Source organism: Lontra canadensis, unplaced genomic scaffold (assembly GCF_010015895.1).
Source record: "Lontra canadensis isolate GAN:19392208 unplaced genomic scaffold, GSC_riverotter_1.0 scaffold89, whole genome shotgun sequence".
NCBI classification, from domain to species: domain Eukaryota; kingdom Metazoa; phylum Chordata; class Mammalia; order Carnivora; family Mustelidae; genus Lontra; species Lontra canadensis.
Genome location: NW_022631083.1, coordinates 3367021 through 3388493, shown reverse-complemented (window position 1 = coordinate 3388493; position 21473 = coordinate 3367021). Strand labels below are relative to the sequence as shown.

At 48.6% G+C, this 21473-nt stretch overlaps 1 protein-coding gene and 1 pseudogene across 6 annotated transcripts in view; one reads left to right on the top strand and one right to left on the bottom strand.

Annotated features, from left to right (window-relative positions):
* TJP1 (tight junction protein 1) overlaps positions 1-5021 on the top strand; it is a 245234-nt gene extending 240213 nt beyond the window's left edge. For 3 of the 6 annotated variants that reach the window (XM_032835975.1, XM_032835972.1, XM_032835976.1), the window contains 2 exons: positions 919-1062; positions 3488-5021. In XM_032835975.1, the coding sequence (XP_032691866.1) occupies positions 919-1062; positions 3488-3582 (239 nt within the window). In that variant the 3' untranslated portion in view covers positions 3583-5021. The remainder of the gene's footprint in view (positions 1-918; positions 1063-3487) is intronic. The other 3 variants (XM_032835977.1, XM_032835974.1, XM_032835973.1) reach the window with 2 other exon arrangements.
* A 12623-nt stretch (positions 5022-17644) lies between these two features.
* The window catches only part of LOC116854238, a 19921-nt pseudogene continuing 16092 nt past the window's right edge, over positions 17645-21473 (bottom strand).

Here is a 21473-nt window from a genome sequence, read left to right as displayed (position 1 = left end):
CAAAATAAAATACTATTTCACTGAAAACTTAAAAAGGAGAGGTGATAGACATAAGCAGTTTTGAAATGCAGTCCTAATGGGCTAGTATTATCTTTGTTGTGACAGTAAGGAAATGACAGGTTATTTTAAAAATCATAAAAATGACTATAACACTACTAAGCTGGGGCAAAGTTCCTGTCTATTACGTGCATATTCTCTACTTTGTCATAAAATTGATTCCCAGATTAATTTTTTTGCAAGAAGTTTTCATGTAATAATTTTTTTTCTACCTAGTTTTTCACTTTTTTTCCTTCAAGATTTTATTTAAATTCAAGTTAGTTAACATATAGTGCAGTGTTTCGGGAGTAGAATTTAGTGACTCATCACTTTACATATAACACCCAGTGTTTATCACAACCCAAGTGTCATCCTTAATGCGGATCACCCATCTAGCCTATCTCCCACCTACCTCCCCTTCATCTCAACCCTCAGTTTGTTTCTATAGTTAGAATCTCTTACGGTTTGCCTCTCTCTCTGTTTTTATCTTATTTTATTTTTCCTTCCCTTCCCCTGTGTTCATCTGTTTTGTTTCTTAAATTACCTGTGGCTGTTATGCATTGAAATGTGCTGGAAAGTGTAAAAATACACACTGAAATGCAGAAATTCACTATATTGATTACGTGTTGAAATAATAATGTTTTGGATATATTGGGTTACATAAATATTAAAATTTATTTTGTCTGTTTTTTATTTAAAGTGGCTACTAGAAAATTCTGGATTACACATTTGTCATTTCTTTTTCTTGGTCACTGTGTCTGTAGAGAATTAACTGCATTTGGCTTTAAAGCATGTCATCAGAAGGGGGCGTGAGGAGAACTGTGGTCTAGAAGGAAAAGATGGCCATCTAACCTCTCACCCTTACCCCCTCCCTGACCGCAGGTGAGACACTGCTGAGCCCCTTAGTGATGTGTGGGCCCCATGGCCTCAAGTTCCTGAAGCCCGTGGAGCTGCGCTTACCACACTGTGCGTCCATGACCCCTGACGGTTGGTCTTTTGCTCTAAAATCATCCGACTCCTCGTCGGGTATGCTGTCTTCACTCTGTCCTTTGGGGGCTTTGGGTACTGTCATTGATTAATCCCTGGGCTGTTGGAGCTACCCATGCTGTTCGTGAGCAAATCTCTACCTCCGTTCCTGTGGCCTTGTAGGCATCACCAGTGTTTTAACGTTTCTTTGTGGTACATAAATGAATGTGGAAAGGTACAGAAGTTTCTTCCTTTTAAACATTGATGATTTGGCCAAAGGTTGATTCTTTCTTGGTGTTCAAGAAAATTATTTGTTCTGTTAAAATTATTAAGATGCAGTGGGAGAACTATTACTGCCCTACATATATAGGTGCTTTTATCTTCTTACTAAAATGATTGGATTCCTTTATACAGTAATTTCTAGTTTTGGTTACCATTCTTTAATTTCTCAGCCTACAAAGTATATACACCAGAGAAACTTGAAAGACAAAAAGTACCTTCCACTGTGATCATACTCGGCCATGGTTTCTCAGTGTAAAACTCTAAATATCTTCTATTAAACACACTACTTTTAAATGGCTTTTTGCTCTTAAGATCATAGCTTCAAAGCTTCCATTGCATTTTCATATTTCTCACTTCCTTGGGTGACTACATCAGTTACCAGTTGAAACATTCTATATTTTTGGTATAGATCACTTTAATTGAACCTCATATAGAAAAACAAGAATTTAAAATTTTGTTTCTGAATTTTTAGTAAATCAGGTGAGCATTATACAGTTTTAATATGAAATGGAGCTTTAGGATACAAAGATTACAGGAACATATTCTGTTACTACCCAAGATTAAAAATTGTATTATAAATATGTATTTCCTGATATCTACAAGTAGACCATTTTCTGGAGAAAGCTAATAAATTAACTTTAACACACTAGATAGTAGAGCTATTTCCTCAGGGACTCCACCAGTGGAAAAGCATTTTATTAGCCTAGTTTGAGTGAATATTAATGAAACTGCATTTTAAACATATTCTGAAACTCAGGTTGTAGCATGAGCTCTGATCGTTTCTAAACAAATTAGGATGAGAAGCTTTAAAGTAACTGTTGCAGTTACTTGTTTTGTAGCGATTTTTCCCCCCAGATATTAATCTTAAAATAAGTGATTTCTCTATTTGTTCTGTATCTTATGCCACAGAACATGAGTTATTTTGTTAGATTGAAACAACTTTTTCCTGTGTTAAATGTGAGTACATTCACCTAGAGCAGAAATGTACATCTGTATAATCCTGTATGGTTTTAGAATGCTTTGTTCCTCTGAGTTTCTGTTCAAAAAGTCAAGGGTAGATTTTGATGATGACTGACTTAATCCCAGCAAAAGTTTGTATATTGGAAGGGAACTGGAGCCTAAAGTTAAGATTTTTTATTTACTTCTAAAGAGTTGTCATAGCTCTACTTCATTTCCTAAAGACGCTTGTTATCTGCAGTACAGCATAAGCCCCTATATATTTGTGAAGTGATTTTGCTTCTGTTTAATCACTCTGTTTTAAACTGCTGGGCCCATCATGACTCAGAGACCCTTTCGGTGTAGGCAGGGTCTGTCACCCTTAGCACTGTTGATATTATGGCCAGATGATAATGCTTTGTTATAAGAATTGTCCTGTGCACTGTGGGCTGTTTAGCAGCATCCTTGCCTCTAGTCACTAGATGTCAGTTGTGACAAGCAAAAACATCCCCAGACATCGTCCCGCGGGGGTGCAGAAGGAAGGCAAAGTCAGCAGCTTTCAACATCACTTATCTTAGATGACATATAGTCATCCCAGCCTTCATACTTGTGACCACTCTCTGGGGCTTCTTAGCTCTCGCTGCAGATCTCAGATCACCAAGAGCTTGTTAAATTCAGATTCCAAGCCCCGATTCAGATTCAGCAGTTGATGAGTTTTCAGAACTATGTGAGTGATTTTGTTGTACAGCTAACATTGAGGCTGAGAAACTCTTGGTCCAGACTTCAACTGATTTTTATTTTTTTAAATTTTTAAAAAATGTTTGTAAAGGGGACTATATTCTGCAGAACTTTCAGGCATTCATATGTTGGTCCGTAGTTGAGTATTAGAAATAATATTCTCCTACTCAGTTCACATGGGTGAGCGTACCATTTTTGCCTCAGCTTTCAGAAGTGCTGTTAATAATCATGTGGACCCGGGCATGGGATTACCTCAGGCATACATGATCGCCCCAGCTTCTGTTCACTGTTTGAAAAGGCATGAACATGGAAACACAGTAAAAGAGAAATCTGAAACAGCTCTGAGTCCTTAGATTCCCGTGGGTCCTCATTGAAGTACAGCACCTAGAGTCTTGATACAAGTGCACATGCTAAAGAAATAGGAGAGAACTGTATCTGAGTATGTCTTCGTGTTTGCCCGTGATTACACAGCATCCTGGCTAGTGGTTTCACCAACTGCAAATGACAGAAACTTCTTTTTCTCTTCTAGGTGATCCTAAAACCTGGCAAAACAAGTGTCTTCCTGGAGATCCAAATTACCTTGTTGGAGCAAACTGTGTTTCTGTCCTGATTGACCACTTTTAATTCTTAAAATATAGGAACTTGATTAAATAATGTGAAACTGGGTTAAACTTACTAAATCTAAGTGGAAACACTCTATCAAGTATTATACTTTTCTTAGAATTGATACTGCAGTTTGTTAGTATTAAGCATTTTATTTGAACAGATGAAGATTAGTGAGCACGCGCCTGCACTGCGGCCCGAGAACATGCTGCACTCTGCGTGTTTGTGGAGGGAAAGCCAGCGGCGCTGGCCGCACGGTCAGAGATGGTTTGCTTTGTAATGATTTTTGTACTTTTTTATGGTCACTGCTTACTTCATCTACTGATTTCCGTTAAAATACCAGCCAGTAAATGGGGTGCATTTGAGTTCTATTCTTTCCAAAGTACACTGTTTCAAATTTTATTATGGCCCTGGCCTGGCATACACATTTTATTTTATTATGCATGAGGTAATGTGCACACATTTAAAAAACATACTGGACCATATAAACCAGTGTAGTGAATTTAACAGAAATGTACAGCAAGGGAAATTTACAGTTTTTTGGGGGGGGGGGGGGTAGGGAGTGAAGTGAAGACAATTACTTATTGTATATGAAAACACATTTTTTTAGGGAAGGACACCAAAGCATGTGAGACTGGTTCTGTGGCCTCATCGGATCTATAAATTAACCATATCACCACAGACAAACTAACCAGCAGGAATGCCTTACCCTCATGTTTTTAATTCTTAGATCATTCTTTCCGTGTATTACTAAGTTTTTATGGCTTTTGTGCGCATCTAGATACTGTATCATGAAAAAGATTGAGTAAATTGTGGATTTGGTGGTTTCAGAAATGTATAATCACCCAGAAGAAAATAATGGTGTGATTTGGGGATTTTTTTTTTCCCCTCCAAGGGGCAGTGGTGGTTTTCTGTTCTTTTGGCTATGCATTTGAAAATTTTGACGTTTTAAGGATGCTTGTACATAATGCGTGCATACCACTTTTGTTCTTGGTTTGTAAATTAACTTTTATAAACTTTACCTTTTTTATACATAAACAAAACTGAGTTTCTTAAGGCTACCTTTGTATTTCTCTCCTGTACCTCTCGAGCCTTGAACTTTGACCTCTGCAGCAATAAAGCAGCATTTCTATGACACATACAAGGTCATTTTTTTTAAGAAAAAGAATGCACAGAGTTGTTACATTTTTAAGTGCTGCATTTAAAAGATACAGTTACTCAGAATTCTCTAGTTTGATTAAATTCCTGAAAAGTACCCTGACTGTAATTTGTGATACCATGCTGTGCCCGAAAGTGTATTTTTTTACTAATAGACAATTTATTATGGCACATCAGCACGATTTCTGTTTAGATAATACACCACTACATTCTGTTAATCATTAGGTGTGACTGAATTTCTTTTGCAGTTATTAAAAAATCTCAAATTTCTAAATCTGCAGAATAAAACTTTTTAAAATAAAGTGCTGGTTTGGTCTGTTTGCCCACTATTTCTAGTTTCGTGCCACTTTATAATCCTGTTTAAAATCCCACACACTGGCGCTCGTCACCTAGTCCCTTCTGCTGCCCTGGGCTGGTGGGGCGTCTGCAGTGTGTCCACGCGGCCAGTGCACTGTGATGGATGAGCAGCGCCGGTCACGGGAACCTTGAGACACAGCAAGAGGAGGGAGGCCAGCCGGTGGCGTTCCCGCTGCATCGTAAATATCCATATAGTGAGGTGTGCATTTGTGTTCCTTAAGACCAGTTTGTATATAGCTTTGTTTCCCATTTCCTGCTTTCGTCCAAAAACAACATGGGCATTTTCTTGTATTGTTACATTTGGGGGTAGAAAATGATTTTTAATGGCTATCAATGTTCTATCGTGATTGCCATATTTATTTAACCACCACCATAACAACATTTAGGTTGTTGCTAGAAAGCGAATATCTATGTAGATCCAGTCTCGTTTGCTTCCTCTTTTTTGTCATGGTTAAAATGTCTGTACAGGAGAAGTATCCATTTTAGTGTATAGTTTTTTTAAAGATTTTTTAAAAATTTATTTAGTTGGCAGAGACAGCAAGAGAGGGAACACAAACGGGAGAGTGGGAGAGGGAGAACCAGGCTTCCCACTGAACAGGGAGCCCGATGTGGGGCTCGATCCCAGGACCCCAAGATCATGACCTGAGTTGAAGACAGATGCCCAATGACTGAGCCACCCAGGCGCCCCGTTCTCCAGATTTGACAGACATACGTAGTTTTATAACCATTACAATTAAGACATAAGCAGTTTCATCATCCCCCGAAAGTTCATTGTTTCCCTCCCCACACTCGTCCAGCCCCTAACAGACAGTGATCTCTCTTCTATCCCTGTAGTTCCTCCTTGAGGATCCCGTGATGGGATCCCACAGTGTGCAGCCTTGAGTGTGCCCCCTTTCACTCAGTATAAAGCATTTGAGATTCATTTACGAAGCTGCAAGTATTAGTAGTTCTTCCTTACCACAGAGCAGTGTCCCTCCTGCTCCGCCAAGTGAGCACGCCTCCGTCTCTCTCTCCAGCCGCAGGTGCACTTGGGGGTTGTTTCCAGGTTTGGAGATAATGAATAAAATACATAGAAATGCTACAAACGTCTGCATTAGGTTCTTGTGTGAACATCAGTTCTTTCACTTGACTGAAGGCCCTAGGAGTGGGACCCCTGGCTCGTACTGAAGTATAGGTTGAACTTTCTAAAAAACTGCCAGCCCACCTGCTGGACTGCCATCCTGTCCCACCTCCTGCGACCGCGTGGGAGCAGCCGGTGGCCCCCAGCGCTCGCCAGCACTTGCCGTGCTCGGTAGTCTCGTGTCAGCCGAACGTTCTAACGGGCTGCCTCCCTCATGACTCAGGATGCCGAGCATCATTTCATTTACCTGCCTGGCATTCGTTGGTGAGGTATCTGTTCAGATCGTCATTTTTGCAAGTTGCATTGTTTGCTCACCGTTTCTTCATATAACCTGAATGCAGATTCGTTCTCAGATGTGTGATTTGCGAGTACATTTTCTCAGTCTGTTTTCTTAATAGTGTCTTCTGAAGAGCCCAAGTTACTAATTTTGACAAGGTCAGTTCGTTTCTTTTACAGATCGTGCTTTAAGTGTCCTATAGGAGAAATCTTGATTAAACCAAAGCACAACGATTTTTCTGTTTCCGAAGTGTTTCAGGTTTTATTTATATGTCTGTGATCCATTTTGAGTTAACTTTATGCATAGTGTGAGATGTATGTCGCGTTCCATTTAGTCTGTCCCCTTATTTTTATTTTTTTGGCAGTTGGCACAGGGTTACCTTGGTTGTTCAGGTGCACTCGTGTTTGTAAATTAGCCGTGAACACAGACGCCCGCACACAGGCCTCAGCAAGACTGCCCGTGTCTGCACATATCAGCGGAAGGAACATAATCTGTAAGTCTGTTGTGTGTTCCTAGCTACCTGGCTTTTACTGCACTACATGAATCCCAGGCAAGGTTTATAGACCTGTGCTTTTCAGTGTTTATGGAAATAAGAGTGTTTTGTTCCCTCAGACCATCTTCCTGTAGCACCGAGCATGGACCGCTGAAATGACTCAGCGGGCCAAGTTCTGGGGTCAGAAGGCTGGTTTTGCCCTTTGCCAGATGACTCACGTTCTCATACCAGAACATCCTGTGAGTGTCTGTCCACCAGGGGACTCGAGTCAGTTCCTCCTCCTTTTGACTTGGCCCATTTTCACTCAGTGCAGCACACATTGGGCACCACACAGGTGGGGACCCAGGCAAGGGATGGGGATGTGGCAGCAGATGCAGGCAAATGGGGGACAAGCGTTTGTCGTTTGCCTTGACTGGTGGTTTGAAAATCATTTGCTGGCTAAGAGGCTGGCTCCGGTTTCTGCAGAATGACTGGGCACAGAGATGTCCCACGTCGGGTTCCTTAGCCAAGTTCCCCCAGATCGAGAGCTGGGGAAACCCGCCGTCATGTGCAGACTGACAGAACCACGTGTCATCTCAACAAGTGTCCCAGTAAAAGTAGGCTCAGTTAATGGCATTTTTAATTTCTGTGCTTTCCTTTCAAACCACTTGACAGTGAAGGGACTACCCAGGGGTAGCAAATTTGGTGCTTTCAGAATTCACAAAGAAGGTGTAGGTTAAACTTGTTCCAGTCCTGTCGTGTAGGAGACCATGGCTTTACAAATGGCCCACGCTAGAGCGTGTCTCGTCCAGGTCACCGTGAGCCCTCGGGTTGGCCGGAAGCTGGCACAGAAGGTGCTCGCTGGAGAAACGCATGCCGTGCAGGAGCCCTCTGTCTGCGCTCCCCGCTTGCAGGCCAGACTGTTCCCAGTGAACTATTGCCTTAGAAGTTGTCTTAGAAACCACTTACCTCTGAAGATCAAAAATCGAGTTCTGTTAGCGCTGTTTTCCCTACTAGAAGGATGCCAGGCCCGGAATATATAAGCCGGTTTTCACTTGGTGCTCCTGACCAGTGCAAGGGAATAGACTGCGGAAGATGGCCCTGCGTCGCGCTACCCTGCTGTGTGCCCCATCGGGGGGTCACACACACGGGGGTGCGGAGGTCTTCGTGCTGGTGTATTTGTGCTAAGCTTGAGGTCACAATTATTTAAGATTTTATTTGAGTGAGAGCATAAGTGGGGGGGCTGGGGCAGAGGGAGAGGGAGAAGCAGAATCCCCACTGAACAGGGAGCCTGACACAGGACCCCAAGATGATGACCGGAGCTGAAGGCAGACCCTTAACTGGCTGAGCCACCCAGGCACCCCACAATTTTTTTTTATTTTGAGAAAAAAAATTGATGTGCACACCGCTTTTTTGTTTTTGTTTTTACTAGAACCTGAGACATAAGGAAAATGTGAAAACAGACATGGAACCAATTTGCTAATGTCTAAATGTTGGGGAGAAAAGCACAGTATTCTCACTTAAAACTGTTGGTGCTTAGCAACTGGTCCGTGACAGAAACAAGCTTCAAATCAGAGGGCAGAGGGCTCTATTACCTAGAACCTTGGTGTTAGGGCTTCTTGGAGGGGACTTTCAGGACATGCCATTTCCCAGAGCATCTGTAAGAATGTGTCCCTTCCATGTTGTATGGGGACAATTTGAAGGTGGGGGAAGCCAAGCAGAAGGCAAAGCTTGAGGCCTAAGGCAGCCCAGTCTTGGTGCCCACCAGGAAGAAATGGGAGTCGGGAGAGGGGAGCCATCCATAAGTTTTCAGAAATCCTTGAAGCCAAGTGATTTAGAGCAAAATTGACTTTCTTAGCAGACTGTTATTAGTGTAATGCAATAGTCCCGGGGTTTCATTGGGTTTCTCGAGAGAGAGAGAGAGAGAGAGCCAGAGAGGAGGATGGAGGTACAAATGGAGGCCCCCCCGCGTGGAACCACTGCCCCATGGAACTGGGGTCTTTGCTCCATGGCTTCATGCCTCTTCCCCTATGTGACAAGCTTGTGACAAGCTTTTCTTCTTCCCTTTGTTTTTGAATATTCAAGTAAACCCAGCTGAGGTGTTCTGTCAGGCTTCAGGGACCCGTCCCCCAATTGTAGCAAGTGTTAACACTCCCATCTGTCACAGCCTGTAACATGGGGAAGCCTCTGAGTACGTGTCCAGGATGCTGGTCCTTTCTCCTCCCAGAGGTCGGCCTGTCTTGCCGGCTTGTGTGCCGAAGCTGTGGGGACACAGGGCAGGCCTGAGAGCAAATGGAAACCAGCCAGTTCAGACCAGCATTGCTCACAAGCCGGCCTCAAGCCCCAGAAACACGCAGCGCCCCTCAAAGAGTTTTGGTGATTGTCTCCCGCAAGAAGCGAGATGGGAAGGTCAAGGCTCTCCCTCAGGGCCAGAAGTTGACAGAGCCGTGCTGGGAATGTTCTGCCAGTCCGGGGCAAGCAGGGTTAATGAAGGCGTGGGGCCATTATCTTGAAAACTGAGCCACCCACTTGCGTGCAGGGACCACCTCCCAGATGGCACTTAGCTCCTCATTCAAGTGCACTCCTATTTCTCACACACAAATTTCTTCTAACTCATCTTGATTAGAATTTGGAGGAAGCGCAAACTGCCTTGTGCCCCAGAGGGAAGTCGCGGATTCCAAGCTCTTTGGCTTCTTTACCTTCAAAGAAATCATCCAGCGGTCGAGGATGCCATTCTCACAGTGCCCTGGCACCCCGTCTTGGTCCTGGCTGGCACTCAGCCAGACACCCTCCTCCCCTCTCTTGCTCTTAGTGACCTTTGTCACCCCTGAATGTGCCACACTGTCAGCCCAGCCGGGAGAAAGCCTCCCACGTTGTCCTCCCTGCTCTTTTCCCCACAGTCCTCCCCGCCTGGGACTCCCCCCAGTAACTGCTCAGCTGAGCGGGCCACTTGCTGCTGCAGCGGCTCTATCCTGCCACATACCCTGATTGGCCCAAACTGGAGCTTCCCTACACGTCCCGCCCCGGGGAACGGCCTGGGACCCCGCTGAGAACCAGTACAGCGCAGAAGGGCGTGCGTGGCGTGTGCCCTGTCAACAAATGGCAACGCACTAGTCACAACCCCTCTGGGTGAAACCTATCTGCCGGTTCCACCCCACGGTTGGGCCTTATCAAGGGCAGGTGGGAATATGAGCGCCCATTTCCCGGTGACCCTTGGCCGCATTGAAACTCTTAACTTGCGGAAATTGACAGATGAGTATCAGCGGCTCACCCAGCTGACAGACACTCCTGCCTGCCTGCCGAGGGGAAGGACTCCAGTGCGTGTGGCTTCCTGCTCTGCCAAAACAGCCTGCGTTGCTTAGGGCTGATGGCATTGGGAAGGATGTGGAGAATCGGTGTGCACAGGGGACACGGAATCACATTGTAGCTCCACCGTAGTATTTGGGGGAAAGTCACGCAGGACCAGCCTGCTTTTGTGAAAGTGACCGCGTGTTAAATTTAGGCACCGCTGGGTCCACAGACAGCAGGAGGCGCTAATTCCAGTGGTAGTGATGACAGAAGGGGCTGGGCCGTCCGCCACGTTAAGAGAGGACAGTAGAACCGATCTGCGCACGCTCAGCCTTCGCACAATTTGGAGCTTGGCTGGTTTTTGCTTTCAAGGGCAAAAAGCGACTTACAAGTTCCTAGAGCCAGAGAGAGCTGTCGGATTGCAAACGGGCAGCCGCATTTCCTGCCTGCCTTTGCTCTGATGTGAGCAACTGGGATCTGCGGGAATGTTTCTTTCCTCCTGCTGGATCTGTGTCCCTGGATCTGTGACTAGATCACAGGCTGAAGGCCAGCTTCCTTGTTCGTGGGTGTTACTGGTGACCCATTTCAGGAAACAGTCCTGCTTCCAGAAGGCAATGAAACGTCCCCTCCGATGCATAACTGATTGGGCAAGCATCCTGCCTACCTAGCTGATACTCCTGTGCGCAGAACCCTTCTATTTGCAGGGGCGCGGCCCACCTTCCTATTTTCTCCGTCTCAGCGTATGTTCGAGAGCAGAAGGCTGCAGGAAAGATCACGCTGCCGCCCTGGGCAGACGGTCAACCAGCACGTGCACCGGGCCGGAGGGCCTGGTCCCGCCAGCTCAGCAGAGGCCACTTTTTCCCTCGGCCGTTTTTCCCCGGCAGCGAGGCTGCTGCTTTCCACGTGATGACTTTAGCCTCCTAGACGAGCTTTTCCGCAAACATTATAATTCTTGTCAACTTACTGCAATTTGAATTTCATGGCAGTTCTACATTTTATGCTAAAATTACTCATTTTCGCCCATTGCGGCAGGATGATGAATACGGTACAGATGGCACCCGCTCCTGTTCTCATGAGCCTTGCAATTAGGAAGAAAACGATAAAAACCCCAGACGTATTACCTACTGAACAATTTCCAAGTTTGAAATGCACTGGAAGGAAAAAGGTGTCACCAACCGCTCTGCGGAGGGAACAGGGCCCCGTGAGGACAGAGTCCCTTCCTGGCCAGGCAGGGCCTCTGCCCTTCCGCATCCGGGTGTGGGCCTCTCTTCCTCCACCTCTTCTTTCTGATTTCTTCTTTTCTCCTGCTCCTCCCCCTCCTCCCCCCATTCCCCCCACCCCACCTCTTCCTCCCCGTCCTTCTTTTCTGCCTTCTCTATATCCCAGGCAAACATCCCGGGTACTCAGGGCAAGGGAGTTGGGTTTAACCCACGCTGTGGAACCACGGGTGGGGGCCACGGTGAGTGACACGTGGCCCCCGTTCTTTTAGGGAGAGGGGAACCGTGTCCACAAACGCAGCCAGTCTCCTGCTTGCACAACCACCACTAACACGGAAGCCACAGCTCCATCCCCATCCCCACCGGCCCCCCCTCAGCCCAGGCAAGGCCTCCACAGCTACCCATGCCAAGGCGCTGCTCTTCCCACAGCGTTGCTCAGTGGCCTGGCCTCCCCACTCTGCATTCCGCAGGAGCCAGAGCATTTTTCTACATCGCAACCCCAGTTTGCAGCCCCTCAACCTTCCTCCTCGTCCGTGTCCACTGAGTCTCACCCCGTTGGTGTCCCAGTGCCCAGCTTGTCTCTGCTTCCCCCTAGCCATACCCCGGCTCACCGGCAGGAAGTTAACCATCACTTTGAAAGTGGGGACGTCATCTCTAGTCTCACATTGTCTTTCAGATTTTCTTTTTTTAGTTGAAATACGGTTGACACACAGTATTATATTGGTTTCGGGTGTACATTCAGGACGGTGGTTCCCCTCCTCTCCGAGGACGACTGAGTAGGAGACCTTGAATTTAAAACTTCCAAACCCTGTGGACCCAGCAATTCTGCTGCTAAAAATTTATCTCACAGGAAAAACCCAATTCAGGTCTATAAGGACATTGGCTGTGGTGCTCTTTGTAATGGAGAAGAAGCCAGAAATGATCCACTCTGTGATTACGGAATAAGAGACAAAGGGCTGGAAACCCAGCCTGGCTGTGATATGGTCACAGCAAACCGTGCAGTTGAACCCATGGGGTCGCAGAGGGGCTGCGGGAGCTGGCAGGTAGGTGGAGACAGAGGAAGAATGAGCCAGAGGCACAGCACTATGCGGCTGGGTTCCTGGGTGAGCCCGCCTCCTCCATGCACCCCGGAACCTTTCCAGGAGGCTTTGCCTCTCTTTGCCTCCACCTCCCCATCTCTAGGACAGGACTGGTGACCACATGGGCTATGGGCTAGCTGTGTCCTCCCCAAATTTATATCACGCCCTCACCCCCACGGGGCTGGAGGTGAGTTTTGGGGAGGTGATTAGGGACAGAGGAGGTCATGAGGAGTGGGGCCCCCATGATGGGATTGGTGGCCTCACACGGACACACACAGTAGTGCTTGTGTTTAGGCTCTCCTGAGCTCTCCCCACTCGGATCCCCCACGTGCTGACATCAAGGAAAGGTCACATGAGCACTGGGAGAACGTGGCTGTCAGCAACTCAAAGGGAGTCCTCACCAGCACCCAGCTCTGTAGCTACCTTGAGGACCCCAGCCTCCAGAGCTGTGGGAGAGTACATCTCTCTTGGTTAAGTCCACAGCCTGTGGTACTGTGCTGTGCCCACCAAGCTGAGACAGAACCGGTAAGATCACTACTGCTGGGTTGTTGTGTTTTGTTTTTTTTTTTTAAGATTTTATTTATTTATTTGAGAGAGAGTGTGAGTGAGCAAGAGAGAAAGCACAAGGCACAGTGTAGGGAGAGGGAGAAGCCAACTCCCTGCCAAGCAGGGAGCCGACGTGGGACTCGATCCCAGGATCCTGGGATCATGACCTGAGCTGAAGGCAGACCCTTAACCAACTGAGCTCCCCCAGGTGTCCCAAGGATCACTACTGTTAATGAGTAAATCCACAGAAAGCACGCAGTCTGTCTTCAGGAAATACTATCATTACTATCAAAGGCCCTGTCCTGGCCTTTGACATTTTCCATGTGCGCAATGATCTACAGCTGTTTGAGAAAGACAGGGACCACTTACTATTTGCCCAACTGAAAAAAACCATTTCTAGGGGGAAGAGCCTACGGGGCACCCCACATCGACGGGCCATCTGGCAAGATCTGTCAGATTACAAAGCTCACTGCGTTGCCCTCTGGGATTTGGTCACACGCACAGCCTGGGGGGCTGAGACAGCCAGAAGCATCCCCGCCAGCCAGATGGGATGGGAAAGTCTCTCTACCACAGCTGGGCTGCGTCCGCATGGGACCCAGGCTCGGAGCCGTCCACAGAGCCACCCAACACCTCCTGCCAAGGCAGGACACGGGGTGGGGGGGAAGCAAAGAGGGGGAAGGAAGGCGGAGCTCCTGGGGGCAGAACCCACTGGCCTTAGTAGAACGGAGCAGAGGTAGGGGTGCGCAGGTATCTGTAGGGGGGCTGGTGGGAAGGGGGCTACCAGACAGACCCTCGGAAGGGTGCAGGGAGGGGACACTGAGGACACACTGAGAAGGGGGAGTTGTCAAGGGCTCCTGGGGCATGTGTGGTTCGAGCCTTGGGGTGATGGGGCTGGAGACCCCGAGACACACTTCCTGCCAGCAGAAAAGGGCCTGGGGGAGGAGGAGGGGATGCTCGAGCTGAGGGAACTGAATGCCCAGTGGCAGGGTACAGATGAGAGTTTGGGCATCCTGTGGACCAAGAGCGTCCCCTCGCTGGGTTGAGTGAACCCAGAGCAGGCCGAGGAAGTGCCTCCAACTGCTGAAGGGCCGTGTGGGAGGAGGAAGAGGAGCACAGAGAGGGCGAGAGCCATGGAGGCGGCTTCAGAGCAGGGGACGGGAGTGGGGGGTCTTGGCCTCAGATCTGGCCTGATGGAGGCAGTCACCGGGGGTTCTGAGGGCCAGGGAGGGGGCAGGAGGTGCAGGGACGGGAAGCAGACCCCGTGAAAGGGACCCCCTCCATCTTTCCCTCCCTCTCCCCCCTGCCCACCTCCCTGGCCTGGTTCCTGTTTCTCATTTGAAAGATTTCCATATATTTCTGCGCTGAGAGGAAAAACTGTCCCTTCTTTTATTCTTCCTTTCCTTCCTCAAAATTCTTAATCCCACAGCGCAGTTTATCTTGTAGGGACTTAGAAAAAAAAAATCTGATTAAAACTCTGCTCAAGCCCAGGGTTCCTGGGTGGTTCAGTCAGTTAAGGGACTGACTCTTGATTTTGGCTCAGGTCGTGATCTCAGGGCCGTGAGATCGAGCCCCCGCATCGGGCTCCATGCTCAGTGGGGAATCTGCTTGAGGTTCTCTCTTCCTCTCCCTCTGCCCCTCCCCCTGCTTAGGTATGCTCGCGCTCTCTCTCTCTCTCTCATGCAAATAAGTAAATCTTAAAACAACAACAACAAAACTCTGCTCAGGCCAGCCAGAGGACAGGGGAGCATTTGCTGACTCAGGGGTGGGGGCGGGTAGGTGAGGAGGGGGATTACCTGGGTCCCAGGCCCGCTAGCACTGGTTTTTCCTACAGTCTCTGTGCCTCTTAGCAACACCAGGCAGCTTACGGCCCAGAGCACCACCTCTGAGGGCCAGTGAGGGTCTCACTGAGGCAGCAAGGCCAGCAGGAACCCATGACACCATTTATCCTTTCCTAAGGGACCCTCCTGCCTGGCCTGCAGGGGAGTGGGGCAAGCGGCCTTGCATACTGGCTTTTCCAGATTCCATTAGAGCCAACAGTTGCAACCAGAATTCTCTGAACACACACAGCAACTGGACCAGGGTCCCCATGTCCCAGAAAATGGGACATACCTGCAGATCAGCCCATCCCAAACTCAGCCTATGAAGAATAAGCGTGCATTTAATGGTAAGCCTTCAGGAAATGGCTCTCTTAGGCTCTGTGTAGTAACTTCCGATCAATCTCAGTGTCCCAAGAGCCAGAAAAACTCCAGTCATTCTGAATAACTGGAATTTCCCATATTTCATTTGATTTTTAAGAGGGGGGAAGAAAAAGAATGCAGCAGTGTTTTTCTTAAATTTTTATCTGGAAATCTTTGCACCTTGTGGGGTGGTCAAGGACCCCTTTGGAAGGCTTATGACCGACTTCTTCAGAAAAGTGGGACTTTAACAGAAAAACGTGAGCATGCCACTGTGGGGCTATGCAGACCCTGTGTGGAGAGGTCACCTCCCAACCTCAGGAAACCCCGGGGGGGCGGGCTGTGTCCACTGCCAATGGTGATGCCACTGTGGGGGGCATTCAAGGAACAGGGGACTCCTTTGGGACCCCAAGTGTTACCTTTGAAGGGGACCATGGCCTCATGGCCTCTGAAGCTGGGAGGTTCGTTGGGATCATCCATGCAAACAGAGAGCCCATGAGGACCCCAGGGGGAGCCAGGGGACTCATATCTGGAGCCAATTTTTATGTTAAAAGGAGTATCTTTTTACCAGGTGAAAAATGAAATGTTGGAACAGCAAATCAAACAAAAGCTGCCTTACTGAGCAATGGTGGAAAGCTTCCAGCTGCGCTTTCCATGGGCATGAGGCTGAGTGTCCTCTGGGCCCGGGGGGACAGAGACCCTTGCCTTGCAGACCCCTTCACTGGGCCCCTGGCAATTCTGAGCCATCATTTTGTATTATTTTTCTTAGAAAGTGCTCTCTAGTCCCAGAACCTCTGAGACCCGCAAAGCCTCTGGGAGAGTAGTGATTTAGCTCAGCAACTTCCTAAAGCTGTAGTGGTGTGGACCCCTGGGATATGCGGCCTCAAAGGGCTGGCCCGTGTCCTTTGGGCCCTGGAGACCCGAATCTTCTGGTGTCTTGACACAGTTTGTCACCCCCCAACAAACTGGTGTCTGGAAATGGACACTGCAACCCCCGTTCTCTGCCCCCCAACTCCAGGGCCAATGGGCAAGTCTGGCTCTGGGTCCCCAGTGCTGCAACTCAGCACCCTTTCCCTGTCCCCTGCGTCCCCTCTCCCCTGCGTCCCCTCTCCCCTGCCTGCCAACCCCATGGTGGTCCTCTCCCCGCAGCCCCCGGCTCCCAGCCCCCACTGTTGCTCTGTCTGGAAGGTGAATTTAACAGGCTGCATATAACCCAGATTAAAATTGCAGCAAAATAAGATATTCAGAATCTGCGTGTCACTCAAGTTTGTGGCAAATAAGAGATGCAATCAACTCCTTTATTTTGACCGCAGAGCTGACGTGGCTTTGCACTGAGTGGCACCTGGAAGCTGTGACTCGAGGTGGCGAGAGCAGGCAGTGAGCCCTGGGATGCCCGGGAGTGTCACCCGTGAGCCCAGCCACGGTGTCTGTGGATCAGGCAGCCCAGGGGTCAGCTCCTTACCTCTGCAGGCTGCCCTTCCAATGGGCAGCGTGGTTGCTTCCCTGCCTTCGGCCCTGGGGAAGAGGGGTGCAGGGTGCGGGTCACAGTGATGAGCTCCTTGTGACAAGTTAGACGCACGTGGGGAAGTGCCCCGATCTCTGCCTTCCGAGGCAGGGAGACTCTAGAAGACCCTGAACAGGCAGGTCCTGCCCCTACACTCCCCACTGCCCCAGCAGTGAGCGCTCATCCTCCCCTGGTGGGGGGGCCGGGGGCCAGGCGCTGGGGAACGGGACCAGCTTTGCCTCTGGGCCCGCCTTGCGAGGAGGAGCAAATTCTCAAGAAGCACGTTTTCCTCCCGAAGTAGTTTTAGCGAAAAGCGCCCTTGAGCCTTGTCGCCTGCTTGTTTGAAGGCACCTTGGCTCTGCTTCAGGCCCCAGTGGAAAAGCTGTGGGTGGCCCCCTGCAGGGGTGCGGCTGGGGGTTGAGCATGGTCTGTGACAGCAAAGCCAGAGTGCACGTTTGTGTGTAAGTGGGAATGGGTGGGGCACCTGGGCGGCTCAGTCGGTTGGGTGTCTGCCTTCCGCTCAGGTCATGATCCCGGAGTCTTGGGATCGAGCCCCGAGTCGGGCTCCCTGCTCCACAGGAAGTCTGCTTCTCCCTCTTCCTCCCCCCTGCTCGCTCTCTTTCTCGCTCTCAAATAGAAAGAATCTTCTTTTAAAAAGTGTGATTCAGTGAGTGTGTCTATGTAAAAGATGAGAGAACACAGGAATGCGTATAAGAGAGTATGTGTGAGTTACGTGTGTGGTGTATGAGAGGGAGTGTGTGTGTGTGAGCGTGCGAAGTGTGCGCCTGCGACAGAAAGGATATGAATTGTGTGTATAAGACAAAATGTGCATATGTGTGTGAGAGTGTGTATATGTGTGAGGATGTGTGTGTGGGGGGGGGGACGGTTTCATTAACCGGAGGGCGGGGAGCCTGACCCCCGGGCGGGTTCTCCAGGCGGGAGGGAGGCGCGAGCCCTCTGGGACTCCCAGCGGCCGCCACCTTCACAGCCGCCCTGCAGGCCAAGCCGGCTGGCACCTGGCTTCCTGCTTCCAGCCGCTCCATCCTGAAATCCCCCAAGTATACTGGGCAAGAGGTTTTTTAAAAGATTTATTTACTTCTTTGAGAGAGAGAGGTGGAGGCAGAGGGAAAGAGAATCACCAGAGGACCTTGTTCTGAGCATGGTCCCTGACATGGGGCTCGATCCCAGGACCCCGAGATCATGACCTGAGGCTCCGGCAGATGCTTCATGGACTGAGCTCCCCGGGAGCCCCCATTTTTTCAGGTTTACGAAAAGTGTCTCCTGTGGGTTCTTGAAAGAAATTCCTAGAAACTAAATTACTGGGTCAAAAATGTAACCATTTAAGAGTTTGGATTCCTGGAAATGTAAAGAATAAAACGTGAGCGACACAGGCACGCGACCCACTGTGTGAACTTCTGCTGCTCCAGAAACCTCAAAGACATCCTGTTTTTCCTGCACCGCAGGTCCAGAGACAGGGTCTCACCGTAAAGCCCAGTAGAATGGGCGCCGGGGTGGGTGGTCAGTCGGTGAAGGGTCAGACTCCTGATTTCAGCTCAGGTCATGATCTCAGGGTCGTGAGATCGAGACCGCGTGGGGCTCCGCACTGAGTGTGGAGTCTGCTGGAGATCCTCTCTCTCCCTCTCCCTCTGCCCCTCCCTCCCACCACTCACACGTGAGCGCTCTCTCTCTCTCAACATAAAGTAAGTAAGTAAAACAGAGTAGAAGAAGCAGGTTTGGAACTGAAAGGAAATCCCCTCATAACTGGCACAGCGCTGATATACGCGGGCATGGGTTTTTATCTGCCCCAGCTTTAAACATTTATTTATTTATTTATTTATTTATTATTATTACTTTTCATTATTATTATTGATAATCAAAACTTTTTTTCAATGCTTCCTCTTGTCCCTTATTAAGATTAAAAAATCACATACCCGGGGCGCCTGGGTGGCTCAGTTGGTTGGACGACTGCCTTCCGCCCAGGTCATGATCCCGGAGTCCCAGGATCGAGTCCCGCATCGGGCTCCCAGCTCCACGGGGAGTCTGCTTCTCTCTCTGCCCTTCTCCTCACTCATGCTCTCTCTCACTGTCTCTCTCTCAAATAAATAAATAAAATCTTTAAAAAAAAAAATCACATACCCTAAGATTCACTATTCAGTGGGCTTTAGTCTAGTCACGGGAGTTGTGCGACCTTTACCACTGATTCCAGAACATTTTCTCCCCCCTCAAAAGAAACCTACACCCGTTAGCCGTTGCTCCCCATTCCCTTCCTCGCCCAGCCCCTTGGCAACCACTGATGCACTTTCCAACCCCGGAGCTGCCTCTCCCAGAGATTTGCTGTGAATGGGATCAGACGCTCTGTGGTCCTTTGGGACTGGCCTTTCTCACCCGGCGTGGGCTTCTCCTGGTCCCTCCGTGTGGAAGTGTGAGTCAGCATTTCCCTCCTGTTCGCTGCCTCATAGCCTTCCGTGGGTGCCTATGCCCCATGTTGTTTTTCTACTCATCGTGTAAGTCGTTTCTACTTTTATTACAAAGTAGGACTACTATGAACATTCATGTACAAATTTTTGTGGGGACGTATGTTTTCATCTCTCTTCGGTCTTTACCTAGCTGTGGAATTGCTGGGTCAGGTGGTAATTCTATGCTTCATTTTTTTTTAAAGATTATATTTATTTATTTGATAGAGAGAGATCACAAGTAGGCAGAGAGGCAGGCAGAGAGAGAGGGGGAAGCAGGCTCCCCGCCGAGCAGAGAGCCCTATGTGCGGCTCAATCCCAGGACCCTGAGATCATGACCTGAGCCCAAGGCAGAGGCTTAACCCACTGAGCCACCCAGGCACCCCTATGCTTCATTTTTTGAGTAACTGCTAAACTGTTTTCCAAAGTGGCTGAGAAGTTTTGGTTCTCTTTTTCAGTTTATTTTTACCGTAACTCTGTATGGTTGCTAGGTTTCTTTGGCTCTTTTTCTGGATTATTGATGTCACATTTTCCTGGCCAGGCAGGAGGGGATGGTAGAATGGAGATGGGCCAGGGGACTGGGGAGTGGGGGTTGACCTGATTTTGCAGAGCAACTGCTCCCTCTTCTGTTGTCAGAGAGTCAAGGGCGCTTTCTTCCATCAGCGACGCCATCTTCTGCCATATTTCGGGATGATGCCATCTTGCTGGGGCTGGGCCCTGACTTTTAGCTACTTTCTTCTTTCTCTGCCTCTTAGGTGTGCTGTGGACGTGAGCAATGGGTGGTTTGGTGTTCTCTTCTTGCTTATCTGTACAATTTTTAGGAACATGGGTGGAGAGAGTCTAATTTCAACAGCCGTCATCATCCTTTGGGATAGCTACGTGCATATCTTTGGATAGTGGAAAATGGCATAGGAAAAAAGCAGGCAGAGAGATGACAGAGTAGATCAGGACTCTGCAAAGACAGGAGGTAGTTATGAGTTAAATTGCGTCCCTTAAAGAGACGTGTTGGCATCCTCACCCCCAGTTAGTGGGGGTGTAAATGAGACTTTATTTGGAAGTAAGGTCCATATAGATGTAATCAAGTTAAGATAAGGTCATTACTGAATTAGGGGAGCTCTAACCCAACATGGCTGGTGTCCTTATAAGAAGAGGGGATGACACACAGGTATAGAAGGGGAACTCCAGGTGAAAGTGGAGGCAGAGACTAGGGGACCCATCTATAAGCCAAGGGACATGAAGGATTTTCGGGAACCCCCAGAAACTAAGGGAAAGTATAGAACAGATTATTCCCTGGAGCCTTGAGAGAGAGCATGGCCTGGCTTGACCCCTTGATTTGGGGCTTCTGGCTCTAGAACCGTGAGGGCATCCGTTTCTTGCACAGAGCCAGAGTTTTAAATCACCCAGCTTGCGGTTCTGGCAGCCCTAGCAAACTAATACAGGCATTGAGGAAGGGCACTGGAAGGGCTCACATCCCAGGGAAGAGCTTTCCTGGGTGAGTGCAGAGTAGGTACGAAAGTTGGAAGATGGGTTTTTTCCTGGCAGGCTCAAAAAGCCCAAAGGAGACTGTGGTGAGACTTAACTAACCTTACTGGGTCGGTTATTTCTCAGTAGACGCCTGAGTCAAAGTCATCATGGTGTACACAGTGAGTTTGCATGATGTTATATGTTAGTGATGTCACAATAGAACTGGGGAGGGGAGCACCAAGGTGCAGGGAGGCTGGAGGCAGCACTTGCAGGGAACAGATGGGGGACCCCAGCACCTGGCCACCAGCTTGGATGGGCACCTTGGGGACTTCGGATCTGATTCTGTAAGGGTAGAAGGCTGTTTTCAGCAGGGAACGGTGCAGTCTGATTCTCATGATGAAAACCGTCTAGCTTTTCTTTTAAAAATTTTTTCCAGTATTTTATTTACTTATTTGAGAGAGAGAGAACGAGTGTGAGGAGGGACAGAGGGAGAAAGAGAGAGAAAGAAGCAGACTCCTCACTGAGCAGGAAGCTGATGTGGGCTTGATCCTAGAACCCGGAGATGATGACTTGAGCCCAAGGCAGATGCTTAACCATCTGAGCCACCCAGGTGCCCTGGCTTTGCTTTTTTTCTTTTCTTTTCTTTTCTTTTCTTTTCCCTTCTTCTTCTCCTCCTCCTCCTCCTCCTCCTCCTCCTCCTCCTCCTCCTCCTCCTCCTTCTTCTTCTTCTTCTTCTTCTTCTTCTTCTTCCTTCTTTCTTCTTCTTCTTCTTCTTCTTCTTCTTCTTCTTCTTCTTCTTCTTC